General features: G+C 38.3%; 1 protein-coding gene across 3 annotated transcripts in view; it reads right to left on the minus strand.

Moving 5' to 3' along the window:
- LOC124595488 (RING finger protein 17) overlaps positions 1-25,461 on the minus strand; it is a 485,726-nt gene that overhangs the window by 155,083 nt on the left and 305,182 nt on the right. For all 3 annotated transcript variants that reach the window (XM_047134251.1, XM_047134250.1, XM_047134249.1), the window contains exons 10-12: positions 21,687-21,828; positions 17,585-17,716; positions 7,219-7,378 (exon numbers count right to left, since the gene is read on the minus strand). In XM_047134251.1, the coding sequence (XP_046990207.1) occupies positions 7,219-7,378; positions 17,585-17,716; positions 21,687-21,828 (434 nt within the window). The remainder of the gene's footprint in view (positions 1-7,218; positions 7,379-17,584; positions 17,717-21,686; positions 21,829-25,461) is intronic.

Raw genomic sequence — 25,461 nt, forward strand, 5'->3', positions numbered from 1 at the left:
AAGTAAAATAGTCCCCACTGGCATCTCCTACTCAAGAGGTTGTGTTCATCAAGAGAAAGACAAGTGGCATTCTGCAGGCTGGAGTGTGGAACATTAGATCCTTTAACTGGGTAGTTATGTTAAAGAATTTAAAAAGGTAAACGGGTGAGTTAAAGTTAGATATAGTGGGTGACAGGAAGAAAAGGAGTTCTAGCCAGGTCAGTACTGGGTTATAAACACAAAATCAAAGAGAGGTGATGCAAGAGTAGGTCTAATAATGAATAATGAAGTAGGAATGTGGGTAAATTACTTTCAACAGCACAGTTTATGCATTACAGCTGTCGAGATAGACATGATCAACACACACCACAGTAGTTCAAGTTTACATGGCCACTAGTTCTGTATATATTGGAAGAGATTGAAATAATAAGGAGATAAATCATTCATATTGTTAATCTTTCAAGAGCCAATGTGGCTAATGTGAACCCCTAAGTACAGGAAATAACGCCTCCACAAACACACACTATTATTTTCAAAATGTGTGACTTTCTCCCTCATGAGTCAACTGTATCCAATGATGCTTGTTTAGATCTGTATTTACAACACATTAAAATTTATTCTCAGTTTTTTTTGCAGTGAGTACCACTTGGGTCCATATGACCCCAGCCTAAATTTCTTTTTGTTTCTTGAATGTAACAACTGTGAACATAGAACAATGACTGTTAACCGAACAACTACAATGTATGTTTTTATGTTAGTCCATTAAAACACACACACACACACACACACACACACACACACACACACACACACACACACACACACACAGAGAGAGAGAGAGAGAGAGAGAGAGAGAGAGAGAGAGAGAGAGAGGAGGAGGAGGAGGAGGAGGAGGGAGGGAAGTAAATTATTTGGTGTCTTTATGGCCTGAGTGGCACTCAGTGAAACAGAAAAAGCCTGGTAATAGGAGGACTATGGGAGATAAAATTTTAATTGTGGAGAGTGACTGGAATTCAACAGTAGGAAAAGTATAAAAACGAAAAGAAGTAGGGCAACACAGATGAAAAGAGGAATGAAAGAGAAAACCACCTGGAAGAATTCTGCACCAAACATAATATTTAATCATAGCTAATACTTAAGACTAAAATTACAAAATAATGTTGTACAAGTGGAAGGGACCTGGAAACATAATAGTAAGACAGAGATTTGGAAACGAGATTTTAAACTGCAAAAAATTTTCAGAAACAGTTGATAACACTGACCACAAGTTACTGGTCATCACTGCAGATTTGAACTGCAGAAACTGTTGAAAGGCGGGAAATCAGGAGATGGGATATAGATAAGCTGAAAGAACCAGAGGCTGTTGAATGCGTCAATGGGAGCATTAAGTAATAACTGACAGAAGGAGGGGGTAAGGAATAGAACTGAAGATGAATGGGCAGCTTTGAAGATTAGATTGAGTTTTTGTTCCATGGAACCAAAAATAAGATGATTCTCGTGATTGTGGAACAAGTTAGAAAGTAAAACATAAAACATTTGGATAATACACACTACCCCGATCATTTGGCAGGAGACTGTCAAAGTATGTGAATACATTACAGTAAACTAGAACTGCTAATACTTATAGAATTAATGCACTGTCAGACTGAAACATAGTTTTGAACTTTTAATAAATTTATCATACACTGATCTTGACTGTTGTGACCAAGTGCTGTCAAAACTGAAATCTACCATACATTTTTCCTTAACCTTGTCTAACAGTCCCTGTTAAGATATTCATCTACACAGCAGAAAGAGTTGCCTGTCAAAAAGTCTTTTGAACTCTGTTTAAATTGTGTTTTATCTGACGGCTAGACGGTGAAAACGTGAACTTCAAATACAGTGAATAGTTGAAACTAGCCAACAGTGTGGAATTAAACACTTCGTTTCAAATAAATTGACTACCTCAGCAGAAAAGATTAATAAAAGTCAAATTTCTTAAAAAAAAACTGACAAAAATAACTTCATTGTTCTGCAAGGCGATTAAAGCTTGACTGTCAGAAAGTTGGAAGCAAAATAAAATCTGAAACTAATAACGTATTTTGATGATGATGAGGTCCCATACCCTGAGGAGCGTAGGCGATGATGCGGGAGGCCCTTCCGTAATTATGTGAATGTATTTTAATTCGCTTGATACCTCCTGGCCACAGAAATCTGTTTTATTTTCATTTGACGTGAGAGCAACAAACGAAGAGGAAACAGCAAAATCACTTAACGTAAACACGGGTCACGTGGAGACTACCGCCTCCCCACTACAACTCAGACTGCTCTGAGCATCAGGTCCGGAACTACAATATTTCCGAACCGCGGCAATATTAGATAGTGGCGCTCCCACTCCCTTGAGCATTTGAGGTAGGACGCCAAAAATTTAAAAAACAGACTTTTAAAAAATATCTTCATTTTGTAGCACACATCTTTCTAAAGAGTCTGATACATAAAACATATATGTTCGAGGGAACTAAGACATGTTATTTGGTCTTACGTGTGCCGAAGTGCAGTGCCACGCCTCTTCACACAGCATTCTTCCATCACACGTCTCTGTATTTCGCTCTGTGGAATTCAAATCTGTAATTGTGATGAGTGCCATCAAACTATATTCAGGCCAGTGGAAATTAAAATCTCCTGTGGTGCCTCTCCTGCTCCCAGTCGGCTGGTTTGACATCCTGCCCCTCTTTTTAAAAAAATCTCATAATCAATACTGGATGGGATTATTTGTGACCGGCAGAACAAGAACTCTTCAGAAAATTTGCAGTCTTTACTGCCTATTAGCTAATAACTTGCTGTTTTGTGTCACATAAAATTAAATATGGGATATATAAAATGAGTAAAGACAAGAGACAAGCAAGACACTACACATTTCTTCAATCCTTAAGTCCTAGCTATTTTTTCCCTCTCTAATCTTGCCACAGCTTCATATGACATACTTTCCTTCCTGGGAAAAAATCTACTACCTCATCAAAGTTCGTAAACGTTTTGCTACGTGGAAAAACGAAATGTCGTTGTCTAATAGTAGAAAAGCTGTTGATACAGGTAGTACCCAAGACTGGTGTGATTTCTCGATCTGATTACGTGTATTTTGTCACTGTCTGCTAGATAAAATGAAATAGGTCTGCCTAATATTTCAGCAATTGTTGCACACACCAAATAAAAGAGACTGTTTGGCACAAATGGTCATTTTTATAAAATGACGGAATATAATTCACGAAGTACCTATATCAAATGCCTATTAGGCCTACTACAAGCAAAAAGTTTTATGTTAGGAAATAGTTTCATGTTTCATTCATACACTCTAGCTTTAGAAGCCGGAGATCGAAAAGGAGTAGTATGAAATTTTTATATAAATTTGGAATCGTCAAATTCTTCCGTACTTTGTGAGAGTCCCCGTTTCTTTTCCTTCCTTGTTCTAACAAACAATCTTGTCATCACTAATTGTGTAACTATTCCTGCCAGTGTCAAAACTTATTCTCTGGTTAACTAACTCTGCCACAATTACCGGTTTAGTTATCTCGCATTTATTCTCCGGTTAGGCATTATTACCTGTTCGTACAACGCGTTTTCCGCGCTACTCCCAGAACAGAAGTTGAGTGGCTGCTAGCCAGGGACTGTATAACTGGCCCTTAGTAGTGTAGCGGTCTGGCCAAAAATTTTCTGTCAAAATTTCATTTTCTTGGATACGCAGAGAAGACAGTATGTAATCTTTATTGCCTGTTATTCCTACAAGACATTTATTTCCACTCTGGTAGTCTGAATCTATGGAATTCACTAGTAATTATAACAACACTGATCGTTTGCAAACCCCGTCAACCACGTAAACAGCGATTAGCATTCATCTGTTCGACTTTATTCGACTCAGCTCGCATAGACCCGTCCCCTTTTGTCTGCAGGAAAGTTTATTTCTGGATGCGACAGGGATTCCCTGGCAGAGACATCACGTACACTATGCATGCATTCAAAAATCAACTAGGTGCTTTGTGAAACAAGGTCTTTTTCCTCAATAATGTGAATCTGCCCCCCCCCCCCCCCCCTCCAAATTGCCACCCGGGACAGATGCCCCAGTGGTTTGTCCCCGCTCCCTAGTTCCAGGCCTGTTGCGCATACGTGAATCTGGCAGCTTACGCACGCATAACAGCAAAATTTTTCCCATTAGCATATGGCTGCTTGCTGCTTTTGCTTATACAGTTAATTGCCACACTTCTGTAGCCAGAAGTGGGAGAAAGTACTACTCATATGCGATTTAACTGCACATGCGCATAAGATCGCTAGCAACCGCTCAAACGAATATAATGTAAACAGTTGTGACGTCACCCTCACCAGAGGCAATTTGTTGTTATGAAACATTGCATAGACTTCCTAAGCCCTTTGACACATTTTGCTGTTGGCAGACGCTTGTATGAGCACTGTGTTTTGTTGTTGTATATGGTGCATTTCCTTTTGCAACTTAAGTTTTATTTGTTCGTGTTTTATTGCTGCAGTATTATTCTGCAGTTGCGAGATACAGTAATATTCTTTGTTAGAGTATTGGTTCTTTACAGTCAAAGTTACAAAAATTTAACTGAAAACTAAAACAATGAAAATTCCCGGAATTCTAAGAAATTCCCAGGTTTTTCCAGGTTTTCTCCCGGAAGAAAAAATTCCTGGGTTTTTCCCGGATCTCCCGGTTGTCCCAGGTCGTATACACCCTGACTGATGAAAGGAGAAAACGTAAAAATGTAGCAAATGAAAAGAAAAAGGGAATACAGGTGTCTAAAAATGAGACAAGTCCAAACTGTGACAGCAGGAATGGTTAGAAGAGAAATGCAAGAAGAAACAAGAACAAGATACATTTATCAGGCACTAAATATTTTCCTAGTCCACACGTGAGAATTTTGGAGGGAACACTTAAACTCTTGTTCACTACAATTACGCAAGTACAGGAGAACAAAGTAAATTCTTATTTAGTATAATTTTTTATGACAAGTATCACGCATATGTCCATTTCCTTCTCATTTACTGAAAGCAATGTAATTATACAGTGGGGTGGATGATGAACGAAGAAATCACTTGTAGAAAGTGGAAAAATACTAACAGTATTACATTTCCACGTTGTTCTATGGGATTGCAGGAAGCTCTACAGTGCATGCAAGGTACTAATAGACAGGTATCATTCAGCCTTGACAGTTACGAACACTTACAAGAGGAGGAGATTAATGTTTAACATCCCATCGACAATGAGGTCACTAGAGACAGATCACGTGCTCAGATTAGGAAAGGATGGAGAAGAAAAGCAGCCATGCCCTTTCGAAGGAGCCATACCGGCATTTGCCTTAAGCAATTTAGGAAAATCATGGAAAACCTAAATGAGGATGGCTGATGCTGGTTTGAACCATCATCCTCCTGAATGTAAGTCCAGTGTGCTAACCACTGTGCTAACCTACTCAGTACTACCACTTACAGTTTTATTCACAAAGCAGATCATGTACGTATTTTTCTGAGATACTGTGAATCTTGCTTTCTTACGATATACTTTGGTAATTTTATGTAGTAAGTTGCAATACATTTGAGACGTATCACTGTGACATGCTATGGATTCTGCCTTCAATGCTTTATTGTAGGAGACAGATTACAAAAGAATGAAAGTATCAGTGAATGAATCAACCTATTCCCATTTATTGTACTCTATATTTGTTTTTGTGCAGTTTTCTATGGTATAGAAATACACTGAAGCACCAAAGAAAATGGTATAGGAATGTATATTCAAATTCAGAGCTATGTAAACAGGCAGAAGACAGCACTGGGGTCGGCAATACCTGTATAAGGCAAGTGTCTGGCACAATAGTTAGATCAATTAATGCTGCTACAGTATTTAATAAGTTTGAATGTGGTGTTATAGTTAGTGCACAAGCGATGGGACACAACATCTTCGAGATAGCGATGAAGTGGGGATTTTCCCATACGAACATTTCACCAGTGTACCGTGAATATCAGCAATCCGGTGAAACATCTAATCTCTGACATTGCTGCGGCCGGAAAAAGATCCTGCAAGGACATGACCAATGACGACTGAAGAGAATTGTTCAATGTGACAGAAGTGCAACCCATCCGCAAATTGCTGCAGATTTAAATGCTGGGCCATTAACAAGTGTCAGCATGTGAACTAGTCAACAAAACATCATCATTATTATGGGTTTTCGAAGTCAAAGGCCCACTCGTGTACCCTTGATGACTGCACGACACAAAGCTTTACACCTCGCCTGGGACCGTCAACACCGACATTGGACTGTTGATAACTGGAAACATGTTGCCTAGCCCAACAAGTCTCCTTTCAAATCGTATCACGCAGATGGATGTCTACGGGCATGGAGACAACCTTATGAATCCATGGACCCTGCATGTCAGCAGGGGACTGTTCAAGCCGATGGCAGCTCTGTAATGGTGTGGGGCGAATGCAGTTGGAATAATATGGGACCCCTAATACTTCTAGATATGACTCTGACTTGTGACACGTATGTAGGCATCCTGTCTGATCACCTGCATTCATTCCGATGGAACGCAACACCCCAAACATCCAGAATTGTTACAGAGTGGCTGCAGAAATACTTTTCTGTGTTTAAACACTTCCGCTGGCCAAAGAAATCCCCAGGCATGAACATTACTGAGCTTATCTGGGATGCCTTGCAAGGAGCTGTTCAGAAGAGATCTCCATCCCCTCATACTCTTACGGATTGATAAACAGCCATGCAGGATTCATGGTGTCAGTTCCCTCCTGCACTACTTCAGACATTAGTAGAGTCCATGCCACATTGTGCTGCGGTACTTCTGCATGCCCGTGGGGGCCCTACACTATATTAGGCAGGTGTACCAGTGCCCCCCCCCCCCCCCCCAATCAATTCACTTTCAACCAGCGATCTTCATCAAAAGTCTTAATGATACAATGACATTCTTACAAATGATGCTATTATTTAATGAGTTTTTTGTTAGTATAAATGTTACATGAGTACAGTGAAACAACATTTGGCAGCATAACAGTACTGTGAGCTGTGTTTTTGGAGGAACCATTTGTGCTAAGCTTGTTCAGACAATGCCTATTTAGTAATACCTTGGTGATGTTCTGATCTAAGTACACTAGTCCAAGCTGAAACAATGTGAGAGCATTTACATTAAGTAGAAATATTAATGCATGAAATTAAATAATTTAAAAAAATATATATAGTTAAAACTTACTGTTGGAGTAGCTGAATCCAGGAAGCATGCAAATTGCAGAAACACAAGTGCATCCCTCACGGAAAAAGGGACTTTGCTGTTCACTACACCAGATATTTCACAGAGATCTACCTCATATATATTTGAACTATATGCCATAATAACCATGACTACCTGGGACCTGGAAGCAAATATCGATTTTTAAGATATTTCGAAGTGACAGGAAATACGTATCTAATTACTGTAATGGAAATAAATTTCTGAGGCACATTATCAGAGGTGAAACTGCAGGAAGAGGACAAAGACCTCACCATTACAATAGAATAACCAGCACTGGTATAATTACGGGTTTCTAACAAAATTGACAATCACATTTCATTCACCAATTCACTAACTGATTCCTCCTCATACTCAGTACGACGATGTATCAAGCTGGAGGCAGTCAACATTGATCTTGCCTAGCAGCTATTTGAATATAACAATTTCATGAAAAGAAAAAGTACAATCAAGAATCAACTACAACGGTTGTCTGTAAAGTTCTCTGCCTCACCCATAGATTGCACTACCACTCATGTGATTTCCCCCCACCCCCAATCCGGTTAGGAAGTACACATTTGGAGAAACCATGTAAAATTGCAAGTCATTCCACTGGTAAGTTTGTATGGCAGCTCTTCACCTTCAATATCCAATGTGAAGAAATGGGTGGCCCAGTTCAAACATGTCTACAATAGCATCCAAGTTGATCCACACAAAGGATGTCCGAAAAGTGCAAGCACACTGGAAATTATCACCAAGATGCACGATCTGATTTTGGAAGATCAGCATATGAAGGTGTGTAAAACTCCAATGCTCCAGGGAAATCAAAGGAACGTATCTGTCACATTTTGCACCAGGCATTGAACACGAGAAAGCTTTGCGCTAGACGGGTGTCACGTGTGCTCACTTCAAGTCACAAACACATTTGTGTGATACTTTTGAAAAGGGCTTCATGCATTTTATGAATAACCGAAATGACTTTCTGCATCGATACGTGTTCAGTGGATGGAACATTGATTTACGACTACACAATCAAATCCAAATAGCAGCCCATGCAGTCGAAAGAAGCTGGTTCTTCAGCTCCAAAGAAGTCGAGAACGGTGCCATTGGCAAGATCATATAAAATTGATGTTTTGGGAGCCGGAAAGAAATTTTGTTGATTGACTATTTTGAAAAGGAAAAACTATTACTACAGAACACTACTCTCAACTTCTAACGAAACTAGATGCCGGCATACGCAAAAACTGAGCCAGCTTAAAGAAAGAAAAAAAAAAATAATCATCATCTTCCATTGTGACAATGCACCTGTCCTAAAAAGTGTCTTGGCAATATGGAAATTGTGGGATTAGGACTATGAAGTGCTGGAACATCCCCCCATTCCCCAAATATGGCTCCGTCAGACTTTCAGCTATTCTCAAAATTGAAGAAATTCCTTGCTAGTCAGTGCTTTCGCCCAATCAAGAAGCCAGTGTGGCTACAGATGGGTACTTAGCAGTACTTCCAGAGGAACGCTACAGAGAGGGGATAATGTCACTGGAACATTGCTGGATGGAATGTATTATTATTTGATGAGATTCTGTTGAAAAATAAAACTTCTTTGAAAGCACAAATAGTTGTTTTCATTATCATGCTGAGAGATCTTCATCTTGGTACATCAGAATGAGGAATTAAGGTGCACATAATAAGAACTATTTTAATATTAGTTAGGTGTACCAAGAGAAAACACACAACTCTGTATGTGGTGATCTGTAATGCTCTGGTATAACTGATTAGGTGAAGGAACTAAAGAAGCACAAGAATAAAATAAATACACAGACTAAGAATGGCGTGAGATGAAGGTGTAGATGTGTGGTAGTCATATAATGCCACAAAACTATTAAAAAAACCAGTGGCTGTCAAATCTAGTTGATCTGGTGCAAGAGGAAGGAATTATTTTTCTAAGAACAGATTATGATCTTAGTATAAAGGACAAAGCAAAACAGGGTGAAGTACCCAAAGCAATGAAATTCTTCAATAGATAGTTTGAATATTTAGACACAAGATGTAAGCTAAACATCTTTCAACACAGATTTGAGTGTAAAGAAAAAATGAGCTTATATGTAACTGTTTTCTATGATGGCCTCTAACAACACTTTATGTTTGAAGAACTCACTATTTTCACACTCAGTGCAATATCACTCTTTCTTTAAAATATCTATTACATTCACAAACAATATGAATTTCCCTCTTTTTAGAACCAATAGATTAAGTCTAGCGATGTGCATATCCCATAAATGGCATCTATGTCTTCTTGGTATTATGTGGAAAGTGTCTACAGGGCGATAAATTTAAGACAGTCAAAATACAGCTACATACTGGTCATTTACATAATTTACATTTGTATTAACCTGCACTTAAATACAATTACTAAAATTCAACCTGCAGAAATATTAGATACTGACCAAATGTGGTTCGAAAACTTATAGTGTAGGTTTCATCAAATGATCTCCTTACACCATGTATCTACACAATGAATACTTATCTCTTACGGAGTTGACACACTGATTTTTTTCATACATGCAGGATTTGAAGGTTAGTGCGTGGACATCAATTAAAAGACTAGACAGAATTCTGAAAACCGCTTGAAAAAATAATCTTTGAAGAATAGAAGATTTCAGAGCACTGTTACCTAGCAAAAATTTCACTAATACAGTTGCTGGACCAAACCTCATTAAGAGCAACCCTTTTCTTAATTTTTATTTTAATTTAAATTCTGTATTATCAAACACAAATGTTTGTTAACAAATTCTGAATCATAACTGTTAATAAAAATTGGTATAGCATCTTCACTGTATCTTCCCATAACCTCATGAAGACATTTCCAAATAATTTCCCTTCATTTAACGTATTCTATCATGTTCCTATTATTGTTTGCTGATACTTCTACTTCTCTTTGATAGATGCTGTTTTCCATTTGAAATTAGCTTTTCTTTTGGGTCTTCATTCCAATGCCTTATGCATCAGCTGCTTTTGTAAGCAAGAGAACCGATAAAAAATGCAATATGATTCATATCTCCAACATTTTTTGCAATTTGTGTAGCAAAATGGGTTTTTCACAAATGTTGCATAATCTGTATCTGATGCTCAGTGTACTCTACAACTATACTTCCCTACTCCTAAAAGATTTCTGGAAAGTCAACAGACCTAACTTCTGCCTGATGATTTTTGCTCATTCTAGTATAGTGCTTATTTTCACCACATCATTATGATTTATTGTGCAAAGTGATTAATGAAACATGTCTCACACTAAAAATAAAGCGTACTTCTGAATTTCCTGTGTAAATCTGTTCCTTATTTAGTTACAGAAACATGTCTATGTGCAACCGTGTGTTACAATTTAAATATTCCTGTTTGAGGACATTGGTATTAAATCATAGCCAGAATGTAGACCTGATCTCACAAATTCTGCAAGGTAACTGCTGGAAGCACTGCTGTCTTTGCCTCCTGGATAACAGCAGATATATATGACTATTTTAATGATATGAATATAATAGAGGGAAACATTCCACGTGGGAAAAATATATCTAAAAACACAGATGATGCGACTTACCGAATGAAAAAGCTGGCAGGTCGATAGACACACAAACAAACACATGAAATTCAAGCTTTCGCAGCAAACTGTTGCCTCATCAGGAAAGAGGGACGGAGAGGGAAAGACGAAAGGATGTGGGTTTTAAGGGAGAGGGTAAGGAGTCATACCAATCCCGGGGGCGGAAAGACTTACACAGGTGTATGTGCGGATGGATATGTGTGTGTGTGCGCGAGTGTATACCCCTTCTTTCCCGCTAAGGTAAGTCTTTCCGCCCCCGGGATTGGAATGACTCCTTACCCTCTCCCTTAAAACCCACATCCTTTCGTCTTTCCCTCTCCTTCCCTCTTTACTGATGAGGCAACAGTTTGTTGCGAAAGCTTGAATTTCATGTGTATGTTTGTGTTTGTTTGTGTGTCTATCGACCTGCCAGCACTTTCGTTCGGTAAGTCACATCATCTGTGTTTTTTGAATATTTTAATGTATTTATGGCAATAACATTTCAAGATCATCACGCAAACATGTTTCTTCTTTTCTTCACATGGAGTCCACAAGAACCATGAGAACATGCTATCTTCTTTCCCATGTGATGTTTTCATAGTACAGGTCAACAGCATCTACTAGATGACAACTCTGCAAACCTAATTTCCATTGTCATCTAACACTGTAATGAGCTGTTGGCCAATTGTACATAAGAAGATGATAGTTCAGTAGACACAATAGTCCAGCATACATCAGAAATTTTTAGCTGAACACAGTTGGCAGTACAGTCTGAATACTTCGAGAAATGTTGAAATCGTTCAGCATGGCACCTGATCAGTAACAACTGTCTTTCTCACTGAGCGATTACATTCTCGCCACATTGTGTTGCTAGTTTTGTGCTACAGTAGTATAAATTATTCTTCTTTCATTAGACCTAAATTTACAGTTCTTACATCTGCATCAATGCTGTGCAGTTTTATTTAGTAATTATTTAATAGTCGCTGTACTATACCAATTATCAGCCATTTCTACTACTGTCAAACACACTACAGCATAGTAAAATGTTCGTATAATCCAGTGAGCATGTTCTTCAAACACAGTAAAAATGTGTCTAAAATGGCAAAATACAAACATGTGACACTGATTACCCACCAAAAACTGTATCATAAGAAGATTGGTAAAAGGTGAGAACCAAAACAATATTTTAAGTGAATTTAATATAACATCTTCAACATATTTAAAAAATGAGTAGAAAAATGTGTGTCATAATCTGCTTCAGTTGAGTCTAGACATTAAGCATATGCTGAAAAAAACTAAGTTAGAAATTACAATGAAGTTTTGTGTAAGTGTTCAGTGCTAAGAGAGCAGAAGGAAAGCCAATAATGAGGCCTAAGTTAATTGAAAAGGCCAATGTTTTTCACATGGCAACCAGCTCTAAATTAGAAAAATGTAAATTAATGCAGATGAGTAGGAAAAATAAACCGCTAATGTTTGGATACAGCATTAGTTGTGTCCTGATTGACACAGTCATGTCATTTATATATCTGCGTGTAATAATGCAAAGTGATTGTGAAATGGAACAATTAGGTGAGGATTGTGCCTGTGAAGTCAAATGGTTGGCTTCAGTCTACTGGGAGAGTTTTAGGACAGTGTGGTTCACCAATTACGGAGACCACATATAGGATGCTAGTGCAACCTCTTCTTGAGTACTGCTCGAGTGCTTGGGCCAATAGGAAGGATTAAAGGAAAACAGTGAAGTAATTTGGAGGTGGCTGCTATATTTGTTATAGTTAGGTTCGAACAACACTTAAGTATTGTGAAGATGATTTAGGAACTCAAATAGGAATCCCTAGAGGGAAAGCGACTTTCTTTTCAAGGTACACTATTCAGAAAATTTAGAGAACTGGAATTTGAAGCTGACTGCAGCCCCATCTTACTGCCATCAACATACATTTTGTGTAAGGACCATGAAGGTAAGATGTGAGAAATTAGGGATCATATGGAGGCATATAGACAATTGTCACACATGGCACACTGGCTTGGGGAGTATTTATGTATATGTTGATGTAGGTATACCCACAGGTTTTTTCATTCTTGAAAGGGTAATTTTAGAATTTCAAAATTTGTCATTATATCTATAAACTAAACATTTCTGGTGAAACAAAATCTGCTGATGAGGTTGCTGAAAATGGGTACAAAATGTTTCAAAAGGTTGTTGCATAGCATAAGTTGTCCCCAATACCAAATTTACAATGCTGATGAGAATGGCCCATTGTAGTAAAGTTTGATAAATTCAACCCTAGTGGGAGCTGAGGAGTCTAGCATAAAAGTTTTTAAAAAGGATAAAGACAAAATAATTGTCTTAATGTGTGGAAATGCTTTGGGTGATCGTAAACTACCTTTGTTTGTAACTGGAAAATACCAAAAGCTTAGATCTCTAAAAAATGTGATATACAGCAGTTATGTATGGTGCTCAGACTACTGCCTGGATGAAAACCAAGTTGTTCAAAGATAGCATCTTTCAACATTTCATTCTAGCAGTGACAGATATTTAAAAAAGTGATACCTACAAATTCTAAGACAGTTCTCATCCTTAATGACTGCTGAGCTCACTCTCCAGATCAGACCTTGTGTCAAGTAATACTTTATGAACATATTTTAGTATCAATGTTACATCACTGATTCACCTTATGGACTAATAGGTCATACAAAATTTCAAGTGCTGATACGGAGGAATGTTTTTGCATAAGCTACCAGCTCATTTTGCAGCATCAAAGAGTTCCGATACAATTTTAATGTTCACGACAATATTTTCATGACTTCAACTGCTTGATCCTCTTGTGAAAAATATAACCTGGCACAGGGTCTGGAGAAAACCCAGCCGATACTGATCTAAGAAGTTGGATGCAATGTGATATACCGTATTTACTCGAATATAAGCCGCACTCGAATCTAAGCCGCACCTGAAAAATGAGACTCGAAATCAAGGAAAAAAAATTTCCCGAATCTAAGCCACACCTGAAATTTGAGACTCGAAATTCAAGGGGAGAGAAGAGGTTTAGGCCGCACCTCCAAATCGAAACAAAGTTGGTCCATTGTAATATGAGAGACAATTTAGGTCGAATGAATGACGATACAGCTACAGTAGTTTGATTCGAGTCTTAAGCTTAGCAGTTAAGCTTTACCAGGTGCTATTGCTATGCTATTGCTATTGCTATTGCTATGCTATTGCCATTGCTATGCGTCAGGCGCTCCGTCCGTATTTATACGGGTACTCTTCCTTTTCACGTGCTTCATCTGGTTTGAATCTATTGCTTATTTTGCTTCGATCTGATAAGTGCCGTTTTCTTTGTTATAGGTGTTTACGTCACTCTAAGCTGAAAATGCATTACTGTACTGTGTCATGCATTGTTTGTCACATTCTGATAGTGCGTGTTTATGGACTGTCGCCGCTCGCGGCATGGCTTGCTTTTGTGCGCGCTACTGCCGCTAACAATAAAAAAAAAAGAGAGAGGAATCGTCTCATTAGCGAAACAATGGCAAGAGACTGCTATTTGTTGTTACTTACACTGCTGTTTCTTTGATAATGATCAACAAGAACCAAATAACAGACTGCGTATGATAGGACATGTTCTGAACGAGAGTTAAGCGAAAATTTTTCTCCGTTTGAAAATCTTTGCGGCTGCTTCTTTAGTACATCAAATTCTGCACAGAAATTAGAGTCATCTTAGATTTGAAAATCTAGTCAGTTGCCGTGCTTCATTTCTGACTGTATCACTTAATACGAATATAAACATGACACGATACATATATTCTTCCGCGTTTGCTGTTGTCTCACTCTAGTTTCGTAGTTTATTAGGCAGGTAAGATTTAAATGAGATAGCAGCAAACACAAAAGAAAACATGGCAAAATGTTTATATTCGTATTATTCTTATGGTGAAGAGAATACTGCATGTGATTCACAATTCATAAAAGTTCCTATAACAACCATCTCTTGTCACAGGTAGGAAAAATTTCAGAACGTAGAGTTGGCCATATTGACAAACATCCCAAACAGTCTTGCCAGTCGGATTTTCGTAGTACATTGAAATTCTGCTACATTCGAAGATGAACAATATGGAGTTTGTATTTACTTCGTTGGATAATGTATGAAAATGCAGTGGTCGAAACTCGGGGCGGAGAAAAAAAGCTCGTCTTCCACCTTTTCTTCTAAAAAAAATTTATTTACTGACGCAGAGGTTTTGGCGCCAGTATTTATCTTTGTGCCTACAAACCATGCCTGTGTAGCGCTACATATATTCGACAGCAGAAGTTCGTTGTGGCGGCACCTACCAAACATTTTTCAGAACTCCCGCTTGCTTTGCACTCGATTCTAAGCCCAGGCGGTTTTTTGGATTACAAAAACCGGAAAAAAAGTGCGGCTTAGATTCGAGTAAATACGGTAAATGATGAGCCGACAACTGGTTGCTCTGAAATCGTATAGGTGATAAATTCTGTATCCATTAATGAACGGAATTGATTTTCAGCAGAAGAAGTTGACAACTGGATCAACGACGACAAGAACAGAAGAGCTGACAAACAATGTGATATTAAAAAGTTTTTTCAGCACACCGGAGGTACTAAAAACCAAGCGTCATACAGGGAGCACCAGAAACTGAGACCAATGATAAAGAAACATTTACAATTCAAATCTCTTGGGCTGAGTCTTCAAAAGATTTAAACACTTTTCCGAAATTCGCTGAGAGCAGCCAACAATACAATGTTTCTGAAGTTATGAATCTGAATAATTTTGTCAAAAAAAGAACTCAACACAAGAAACAAATTAGTATTTCTGCAATGTTCCAGAAGGCTCAGACAAAAGTTTCAGCTAAACAATCAGTGGTAGGTATCAGTCCAACATCATCCACACCATTAACAATGTAAGATCTCTCTGTTGTTCCTGAAGACAGTGATTCCAATTAAACTGCACCAAATTCTTGGAAACAATCTTTATAAATCAGCTTGTTCTCCATCTTTTCAAATCAATGTTGGTTATTTTGTTTTGTGTCTGGCATACAGAAAATTTTTGATGTTTACTGAACTTCTAAACAGTCTTAAACTGATTTAACTAAGCAGTGCAGTATTTGACTTTTTATTGCTTATAGTGTGCATTTTTAATGAATAAAAGTTACCTGTCTTTGGATGTTACAACTATAGGTTTTGCTTATATTCTTTTTTTAAACTAGGTTTTTAAAAATGACCTTGATAATCTAGCACTTACAGATACCACAGCATGCTGGATCTGTACTGATATTGATTAGTAGAAGAATCATTATCTATAATGAGTAGATAAATAAAATATAAAGATAAATAAATAATTAAATGATGAACAGTTGTTTTGAAATGACAAAAGATTTTAGATGTAACAATGTTATGAAAAGGAAAGTTGCTACTCACCATACATCGGAGATGCTGAGTTGCAGATAGGTACAACAAAAAGTCTCTCACAATCAAAGTTTTCAGCCATTAAGGCCTTCGACAACAATAGACGACAAGACACACATACACGTGGGCACGCACTCACACAAACGTGACTTGCACACACAACTGCAGTCTCTGGTGTGTGTGTGTGTGTGTGTGTGTGTGTGTGTGTGTGTGTGTGTGCGCGCGTGTGTGTGTGGTCTGATGTTGACAAAGGCCTTAATGGCTGAAATCTTTAATTATGAGTGTCTTTTTGCTGCACCTATCTGCGACTCAGCATCTCCGCTATATGGTGAGTAGCAATTGTTACTTTCCATCCCGGATTTCCATTGTTTAAAAGATTTTAGATGTTACATGAATGATAACTTGAAATGCTGTTATATTCAAGGACTTTTTATTAAGATGTTATTTTCTGGTCTATGAGCTTATTTTGGCTCCATGGCCGTTATCAAGCTACTTCCGTAACGCCTCGTTAATGCTGTCACTGTCTAATACCTTGTAGTTTTGTGTATCATAGGTGTAGCACACATGAAATTGTCATTCTCTAGATATGTAATGGCTCAGCAGTGGAATGAAGACTTATTTAATATTTTCCATAAGTCTCATAGCTTCAACTGAAGCTGACTAACACAGCTTTCAAACGTACGGAAAATATTAAGTAAGTCTTAGCAAATATCGCTCAGCAACGAATTCTACTGCTGAGACATTGCTTATTTAGAGAATAACAATTTTGTTTGCATTACATTTATGATACACAGCAAAGCAAAGTATTAGACAGCGACATTGTTAATGATATGTTATAGAAATACCTTGATAATAATCATGAAGCAGAAATAAACTTGTAGCACCAGAAAACAGCAAAAAGTCTTGGGTATTAATAATCGCTTCAGATGTATTTTAGTCATTTATTACTGCACCACTACTGGTTTCATGGCATTAAAGCCACATCTTCAGGTGATATAAAATTAAAACATTCGAGAGGAAAAGCTCGAAATCTTTTTTCCCAATATTTGTTGTCTGTCAAATACAAAATACAACTAAAAGACAGTATGTCATGGATAAAAACTGCCAAATTCCAATACAGTGGATGGGTCCAAAACAAACTGTATCATAGTGATCGCTTGGCCAATCTATATGGAACCACATACAAGGAACACGTCCGCGTGCCCTGTCGTGGCTGTGGTTGCCCACTTACAAGGTTGTTTGTTTAGCAAAAAGTCTTTGAATACAGCAGCATTTGGGCTTAATATACATATAATGTCCTTATAAGACAACTACCATGCTGCAAATCCAGAAGAAATCAAAATGATTTTAGATATAGTAACATACAGTGCACTTACCCTTCAACCATTTCAGTAAATCTTTCATTAGCTTCTGCCGTCCAAGAGCCTCCAACTGGGGCAATACCAAATAAACTGCATTGTGCACACAACATAGGTACTGATTTAATATCATCTGGTAAACTGCGCAACCTGCAAGGTTACCAACAACATTACTATACTGATGTTTATGTAAAGTTTCCAACACTAGGCACACAGAGTTTGCACCACAAAACACAAAGGACAAATAACAGAGTAAGACCACAATTATTCTTCATTCATCAAAGTGCTTCAGTCACCAGACCATAAATTACAGTTGTTAGAAAATGATTGCAAAATGCAAAAATAATACACAAGATCAATACTCATTGCAAGAATTAGTTCTGAGTACAAGTAAATGCTACATAAAAATTTGAATTGACAAAAGATTCATTAATGTTTGACTATGCCACATGTCATTAAAGTCAGTCACAACAATCTACAACGGCATGTAGTTTGTTTCTACAGTGGCTATTTACTACTTCATCCCTTTCCATACTGCACTTTGACCACACTGGGCACAGATTTTAACTGTCCACCATTTCCTGTCGCAATGACCCCCCTCTCCCTCCTTTTTTTTAACCATTTACATTCCAGCTTGAGTTCTCCGCCTGATTTATCAGCTGTTTTAGCAAATGATGTGCGGGCTGTCAACCGCATTTTACTTTTTATATGCCGCAGCAATATGGCGAAGGCTAGTTTTTGGACCTACATTACTGTATCCCCCCCCCCAAGTTCCTGCTTTTAGCTGCCTCCTATTCTGTCCATTGGGCTGACACATAGTTGTTTAACTCCACTCTGTGTTCGTGTTCTTGGGTGCGTATGACTCCAGCTGTTTTTTGCACCCTAAAGCAAAACAAAACAAAATCAAAGGGAGGAAAATGGGGGGAGAGGGGGGGGGAGAGGAAGTGGGAGGAGGGGGGAGGGGGAGAGAGGGAGAGGGAGGGAAGGAGAGGGAGGGAAGGGGAGGGGGAGAGAGGGAGAGAGAGAGAGAGAGAGAGAGAGAGAGAGAGAGAGAGAGAGCAGTGAATGAGGCAGCTTTTCTCTGTATCTCTTGTATTCATCTCTTACTCACTACTTGTAAACAAGTTTCGCATTTATTTCTTATGAACTTGAACTGCAGAAACTTTTGCCTGTAGAAAAACAATGACTCATATCCATAATATATACTGAAAAGGAGGAAGAGAGGCCATACTTAATAACAGTTTTCTTTGATATATCATCGTAAATATTATCAATTTAAAATCAGAGATTTCTTATACTTACATTGCATTAAATGAAACTTTAATCTGAAAGGTTACGGCATTCAGTACACAAGATTGTAAGGGTACAAAATCCTCCTGAGCTTTGAAAATGTGATCAAAAAGTAATGGCAAGTTTTGTTTTCCTTAAAGAATCTTCACAAGAATTTAAGGAAAAGATAGATTGCCACTAACCATGAATATGACACATTAAGTTGCAGACAGAGACAACAAAAAGACACTTACACATGTATAAATGTCTTTGTGCCTCTCTGCAACTTAACATGGCACATTTATGGTAAGTAGAAACCTGTCTTTTCCTTATATCGAATAATGGAAAATAGAGGATGGAATGTAACACTATTCACACACACACACACACACACACACACACACACACACACACACACAACTGCAGTCTAAGGTAACTGTGGCCACATTCAAATTCTTTATATTTTAACCAGGAATTTCCATTGTTAAAGAATCTTTATTTATTCATTAACAACAACTTTGTCCCATTCAAAGTAATCCCCCTCAGATATAATACGTTTGTGCCAGCACTTTTTCCATTCTTGGAAAAACTCCTCGAATTCACTTTTCATTGTGGTGTTCAGCTCCTTCAGTGAATATTTTTTAACTTGTCAATGGTGGCAAAATAATGTCTTTTCATGGTTCTCTCCAGCATCGGGAATAGAAAGAGGGCCATGTTTGATGAATACGGTGGCTGGGGCAACATAATGGTTTTATTTTTTGCCAAAAAATTACGAACAAGCACTGAGGTGTGAGCGGGAGCAATATGCACTCATGAGAAATACGCACCCGTAATAGTAATGGCTGTTTCTCCCACATCAAATCAAGTCACATGGTTATTGCATCACATGGTGAAGTGTAGGTGTTAGGTTTGCACTTTTACTTCTCACCAAATGAATCTGCATGATTTATCAAGTCAATGAATCTGCGTAGTTTATCTAACACTAGTTTTATCTAATAATATTCTCGATGGCGATGAAGGCTCTATCTGTTTTGAAATACTGGAGGCACCTGGAAAAATGAAACTGTTCATGTGCAATATTATCCAACTCATAGATTCTGCCTTAACCGAATAAATAAAAGAATTGGAAATATTGTTCGATCTGGTTACCTGCATTTTAGAATTTAATGTACTACTGATGGTAAACTGCTACAAGATATAAGAAACACTCATAACTTTCAAGGAAGAAATAAATTATTTTGTGCAAAAATAAGGAGCTCAATGATTGAAGAGGAGAAAAATTACTAGAAATTTACTTCTACTTACATGTAAGATGTAGGTATCCATCGAAAACAATTGTCCTAATATATGATATGACACATTGGCACCTAACATACCAGTACCATATTTTGTCTTACTCGCTCTCATCATCATCAGTACCAATATTCACTCCCTCACTCTCGCTTTCATTTACATAATTTTTTTCATTCTCTTTCCACAGCCTGTCATTCTTGCTGCCATCCAGTGAATTTGATATTCAGCATTTCTTGAACCCTTTGATGACGGACCCTCATGATATGGAGGACCACGACGCAAGAATCCACTCGCACAGAAAGGAAGGTAAATGCGCCATAATGTTACCAGACAATGTAAGGGCATGGTCATCTTCCAGGAGCCAATCCGAACACTTCCCCCCCCCCCCCCCTCGAGGTTGTTCTTGAACAGCTTGTTTATGGCCACACATAGCACCTACAATTTTTAAGTCGTTCCTCTGGATATTGCGACCAGATGTGTCTTATGTGCAGCAAGTTTGTCTTACTTCAGGAATTAGGTGTCCCTTAAAGATATCCAAAACTAAGATGACTTTCTTAACAAGCTGTGCCACAAGATTCCGAACAGTAAACAGCTAGTCAACTATCAGGTGTGTTATCATACAGCCCTTTTCTTGCCAGTGGATCACCCTTGGATTAAGCATTCTTTATGCATAGACTTCTCTTCAGAATGATGTAAGGGGTAACGTTTTTTACGGGTATTCGTAGCATGCCTTGAGTTTGAGAAAGAAAAATTAAATGAAGTTATGATGCAGTTTTTTTCAATTCTCAAGTCAATTTTCTGATGAAAACAACTTTCACCAGTAATGAATAGGTCATACAAAAATGTTAACTGTTGTAAAGTTGCAATATGTGTTACCAGAATGTCATGGGAATGTTTGAATTACATCTAGGTAGTAACAAAAACTACAATTGAGAAACAGATAACATAAAATTATTTTTAATGTCTTTGTTCTGCTAAAAATATATATTTTTTTAAGGGCTGTTTTGCTATCTCCTCCTCAAATGCTGGGTGACATGTTGCTTAGGAAACAATCAAGTCTTACAAAACGTCACCGATAAATGCAGTCATTAGTATTGTCACCACAATGGTTATCTACAATTACAATGAGACTAAGCTTCCAATACACTGGTGTTACAGGCTTAAAAATTAACTCTCTGTGTGTACATGGCTATTTAAATCATCCTTCAAGCTCCCTAACCTCATTCCCTTTTCAACAAATGAATCACTTTAGTCATATCGCCTCTCCTGTTCTTTCCACAGATGGAATAACATGGATGTTCTCATATCTTTTAGACAAATTTGTGTGTGCTTATAAAAACTTGTTTACTGTATTCTTTGAAGAGGTGAATTTCATTTGGTTCTCCATGTTTTATTTGTTTGGCATCACACCTCCACACTTTCGAAAGGATACTTTTACTCGTAACTACAAAGAAGATTTATTTCGTGGACAACTGCAGTATTTTGAAGATAAACTGAGAAAAATTTTGCATTTAATCAGCAATCTGATACAGCTGGAATTTCACTTAGAAACATTTACCTTGATAAAGGCACCGTCTCCATATTGCCAAAGTCAATATAATGTACTTCTGCAGCAGGTTCCTTTGCACCATATTTCACAGAAACAGCACGTGCTCTATACCATCTCTTGTCCTCTGAATATTTCACAGCATAAATTTCACCTAAAGCCACAGAAATTTATACAGTTTAATTCATAAAACAAACAATGAAACACAATCACAAAGTTTTGGAGCTGCACAAAAGAAGGGATCAGGAAAAAAATCAGTCTCTGAAAATAAAATTTATAGCCGCCTTTACTCACAAGTAAAAGAGAAACTGAGAAACATCAAGCATTCAGTTATAGCTTTTATTCGCTTTTTTAGATGCACTACTACACAGTAACATTACAATGTCAGCTCAACAACAGTGAAATATGACAGCTTCATTAAATATATGATTAAACAGGACAGAATTGATGGTATAAATAAAGTTTCTGCGTCAGTCACTTGCTTATTTCACCACAATGTGTTTCGATAGTTCACAACACCATTTTCAGGTGGAGAACTGTTTGTTTACAGGAATGGTGTTGAAGATAGTGTGAACCATTGAAATGCATAGTGGCAAAATAAACAACAGACTTACACAGATATTGTATTATTTGTATTGATCAACAGTCACAGCCCTCATCATGCTATCCCTTGGGGGCAAAATATTCGTAGGTGACAGTAAGTACAACAGTCAATGCTGGGAGCAACTAGGTTTTCTGTACTGATACCTTTTAGTAATTTTTTATTTTCGTCTTTGGTTGCTCTTTTAACTATCACAGAATTAATAGTTTGTGTTTCTGGTAAAATGACAAGTGTGAATCTAATCCATTACAAAATTTAATAGGTTATGCACCTAGGAAGAGGTTAGTGAAGTTCCCACATCTACCACAAACCGATAAATCATGATTGGTAATATTCACTTGGCATGCTTTTTATTGTCAGTACTCATGAGTTACCGTATTTCAAGTCTGCTCAACATGGATGGTATCTTTATGAGAAAAAGTCAAGATTTATCTGCTGAATTAAAAGAATGTATCTCAGATAGCTTTGTGTAGAAAATCGCTGTTTTATTTTTGAAAAGTGCACTGGTAATATATATAATTATTAAAAATTTATGATTAAAAAGGTTTGAAAATATGAGAGATTTTGGGAAACAATTTCTCACATTGGTAATTATATGAATAGTGTACAGAAAGTATTATCCAAAATACACTGCTCAAAAGAATTACGGGAACAAGACTTTGGGCATCTGCCATACTCCACTGAACAATAATTGAGGACTGGATATGTTACCAAATTATATCTTTATCTTCCAAAAATTAAGTACACAACAAAACATCATTAAAGCCTCAATCACTTCAAAAAGAACTGAACTGTCTGACAGGTGATGAAAATAAAGTAGAAAAATCCATCATCTTGGGTGCCTTTCACTGGACATCGAGAGTTTCAACGATGTGTTTGCCCTCCATGAGTGTTTATCACTGCCTGACACCAATTTGGTGTGCTCCATATAAGTCTACATAAGTTAGCCTGTGATATCCATTCGCGTTCTTCAATGGGAGCCTGCGAGAGTTCTTGGATAGTTTGTGGTGGATCATGATGGAAATACTTGGTGGAAAGAATATTACCTTTTCACAAAACACTATTGTAGAACAAACATTTACGACATCCTACAGATTGATTCTACTGCCTCCAACATCCATACCATCAAACAACTGTTAAGATAAAATAAGAAAGGTTGAAAATCACAAAGAGGCAGAAAGCCATCACTTTTACCTCGTGCCATTTGCGCATGGAGCAAAAAAGATAACAACAGTCAACATCACGAAGTACCCTCTGCCATGAACTGTACAGTGGAATGCAGAGTATGAACATAGATTTAAATGTACATTGTACACATTGTGTTCTCTGAGGATTAGCCTACTGCTGAGTAGATATAATTTATACTTACAATATCATGAGAAAGATAGGTTAGCGCTTTCCATATAGAGGAGACACTGAGTCACAGACAGGCACAATGAAAAGACTGCTATATATTTGAACTTTCGAGCGAAAGATCTTCTAAAGCAGAAAACACAAACACATACACACAACCACAGCTCACACACAGGACTACTGTGTCTGACTACTGAGACCGGACTGTAAACAGCAACTGCATCTGATGGGAGAAGCAATCTTTGGTTGGTAGGGGTAATGATGAGAGTGGGGTGGAACAGGAATGGATAGCAGGGTAGGTGTGGGGAAAGATACAGTGCTGCTTGTCGGAGCATGAAGTGATGTTGTGGGGTCAGGTGCAAAGTGCAGTCAGGACATTGGGGAGGGGAGGAATGAGTGGGAAAGGAGAGAAGGTGAAAAAGACTAGTGGGTGCATTGGTGGAATAGAAAGCTAAGTAGTGCTGAAGTGAGAGGAGGGAAGGGGATAGGTAGATGAAGGACAGGAACTAGCAAAGGTTGAGGTGGGTGGGGGTGGGGAGGTGTTAGGAGAATGTAGGATGTATTGCAGAGATAGAGTTCCTACCTGTGCAATTCAGAAAAGCTGGTATGGTAGGAGGGCCAAATGACACAGGATGTGAAGAAGTCATTGAAGTAAACGATGTTGTGTTGGGAAGCATATATAGCAACTGGGTGGTTTCACAGGTTGCCCTGCATTTGATGGGATAGGAGATGCCGGTGACCAGACTGCAGTAGGCGGTGGTAGGAAGATGTGTGGGAGAGACTTGCATCTAGATCTATTACAGGGATATGAGCCATGAGCCAAGGGGTTGAGAGCAGGGGTAGAATAGCAACGGTCAAGGATATTGCTTAGGTTCGGAGGGTGATGGTGGAATACCACTGTGGGAGGGTGTGAAGGATATTGGGTAGGATATTCCTGACTAGAGGGCACAATGAGAGGTACCGGTAGTCAAAACCCTGGCAGAGAACGTAATTCCGTTGTTCCAGACCTGGTTGGTACTGAGTCAAGGGGGCAGTGCTTCTTCATGGCCTGACAGTGTGAATGTGGTGACTCATTGGAGAGACAAGGCAGCGGAAATCTGTTTCTGGATAATACTGAGAGGGGAATTTTGATCTGTGAAAGAATCAGTGAGCCCTTGGTATATCTGGAAAGGGATACTGCAGATGTGATGGCGATGGATGGGTAGGCTATATGGATGGGAGTTCTTGGTGTGGAATAGATTGCAGCTCTCGATGTGAAGGTATTTCTGGTGGTTGGTAAGTTTGATATGGATGGACGTACTGATGTAGTCATCCTTGAGGTGGAGGTCAACATCACGGTAGTTGGCTTGTTGGATTAAGGAGGACCAAGTGAAGTGAATGGGGGAGAAGGTGTTGAGGTCTGGAAGAATGTGCATAGGTTATCCTCACCATCAATCCACATCAAGAAGATGTCATCAATGAATCTGAACCAAGTGAGGGGTTTAGGATTCTGGATGGTCTAGATTGCCCATGAATAGGTTCATGAGAATGGGGCCATGCAGGTGTCCATTGCTGTACCACAGATTTAGTGGTAGATAATACCTTCGAAGGAGAAGTAATTGTAGGTGAGGATATAGTTGGGGATGGTGACCAGGAAGGAGGTTGTAGGTTTGGAGTTAGTCAGGCATTGGGAAAGGTAGTGTTCAACAGCAGCAAGGCCATGGGTATTAGGGGTTTTAGTGTAGAGGGAGGGGGCATCAATAGTGACATCAGGGTGCCACATGGTAAAGGAACAAGCACTATGGAGAGCCAGTGGAGGAAACCATTGATTGTCTTTTATAAAGGAGGATGGGT

This window comes from Schistocerca americana, chromosome 2, assembly GCF_021461395.2.
Source record: "Schistocerca americana isolate TAMUIC-IGC-003095 chromosome 2, iqSchAmer2.1, whole genome shotgun sequence".
Taxonomy (NCBI): Eukaryota; Metazoa; Arthropoda; class Insecta; order Orthoptera; family Acrididae; genus Schistocerca; species Schistocerca americana.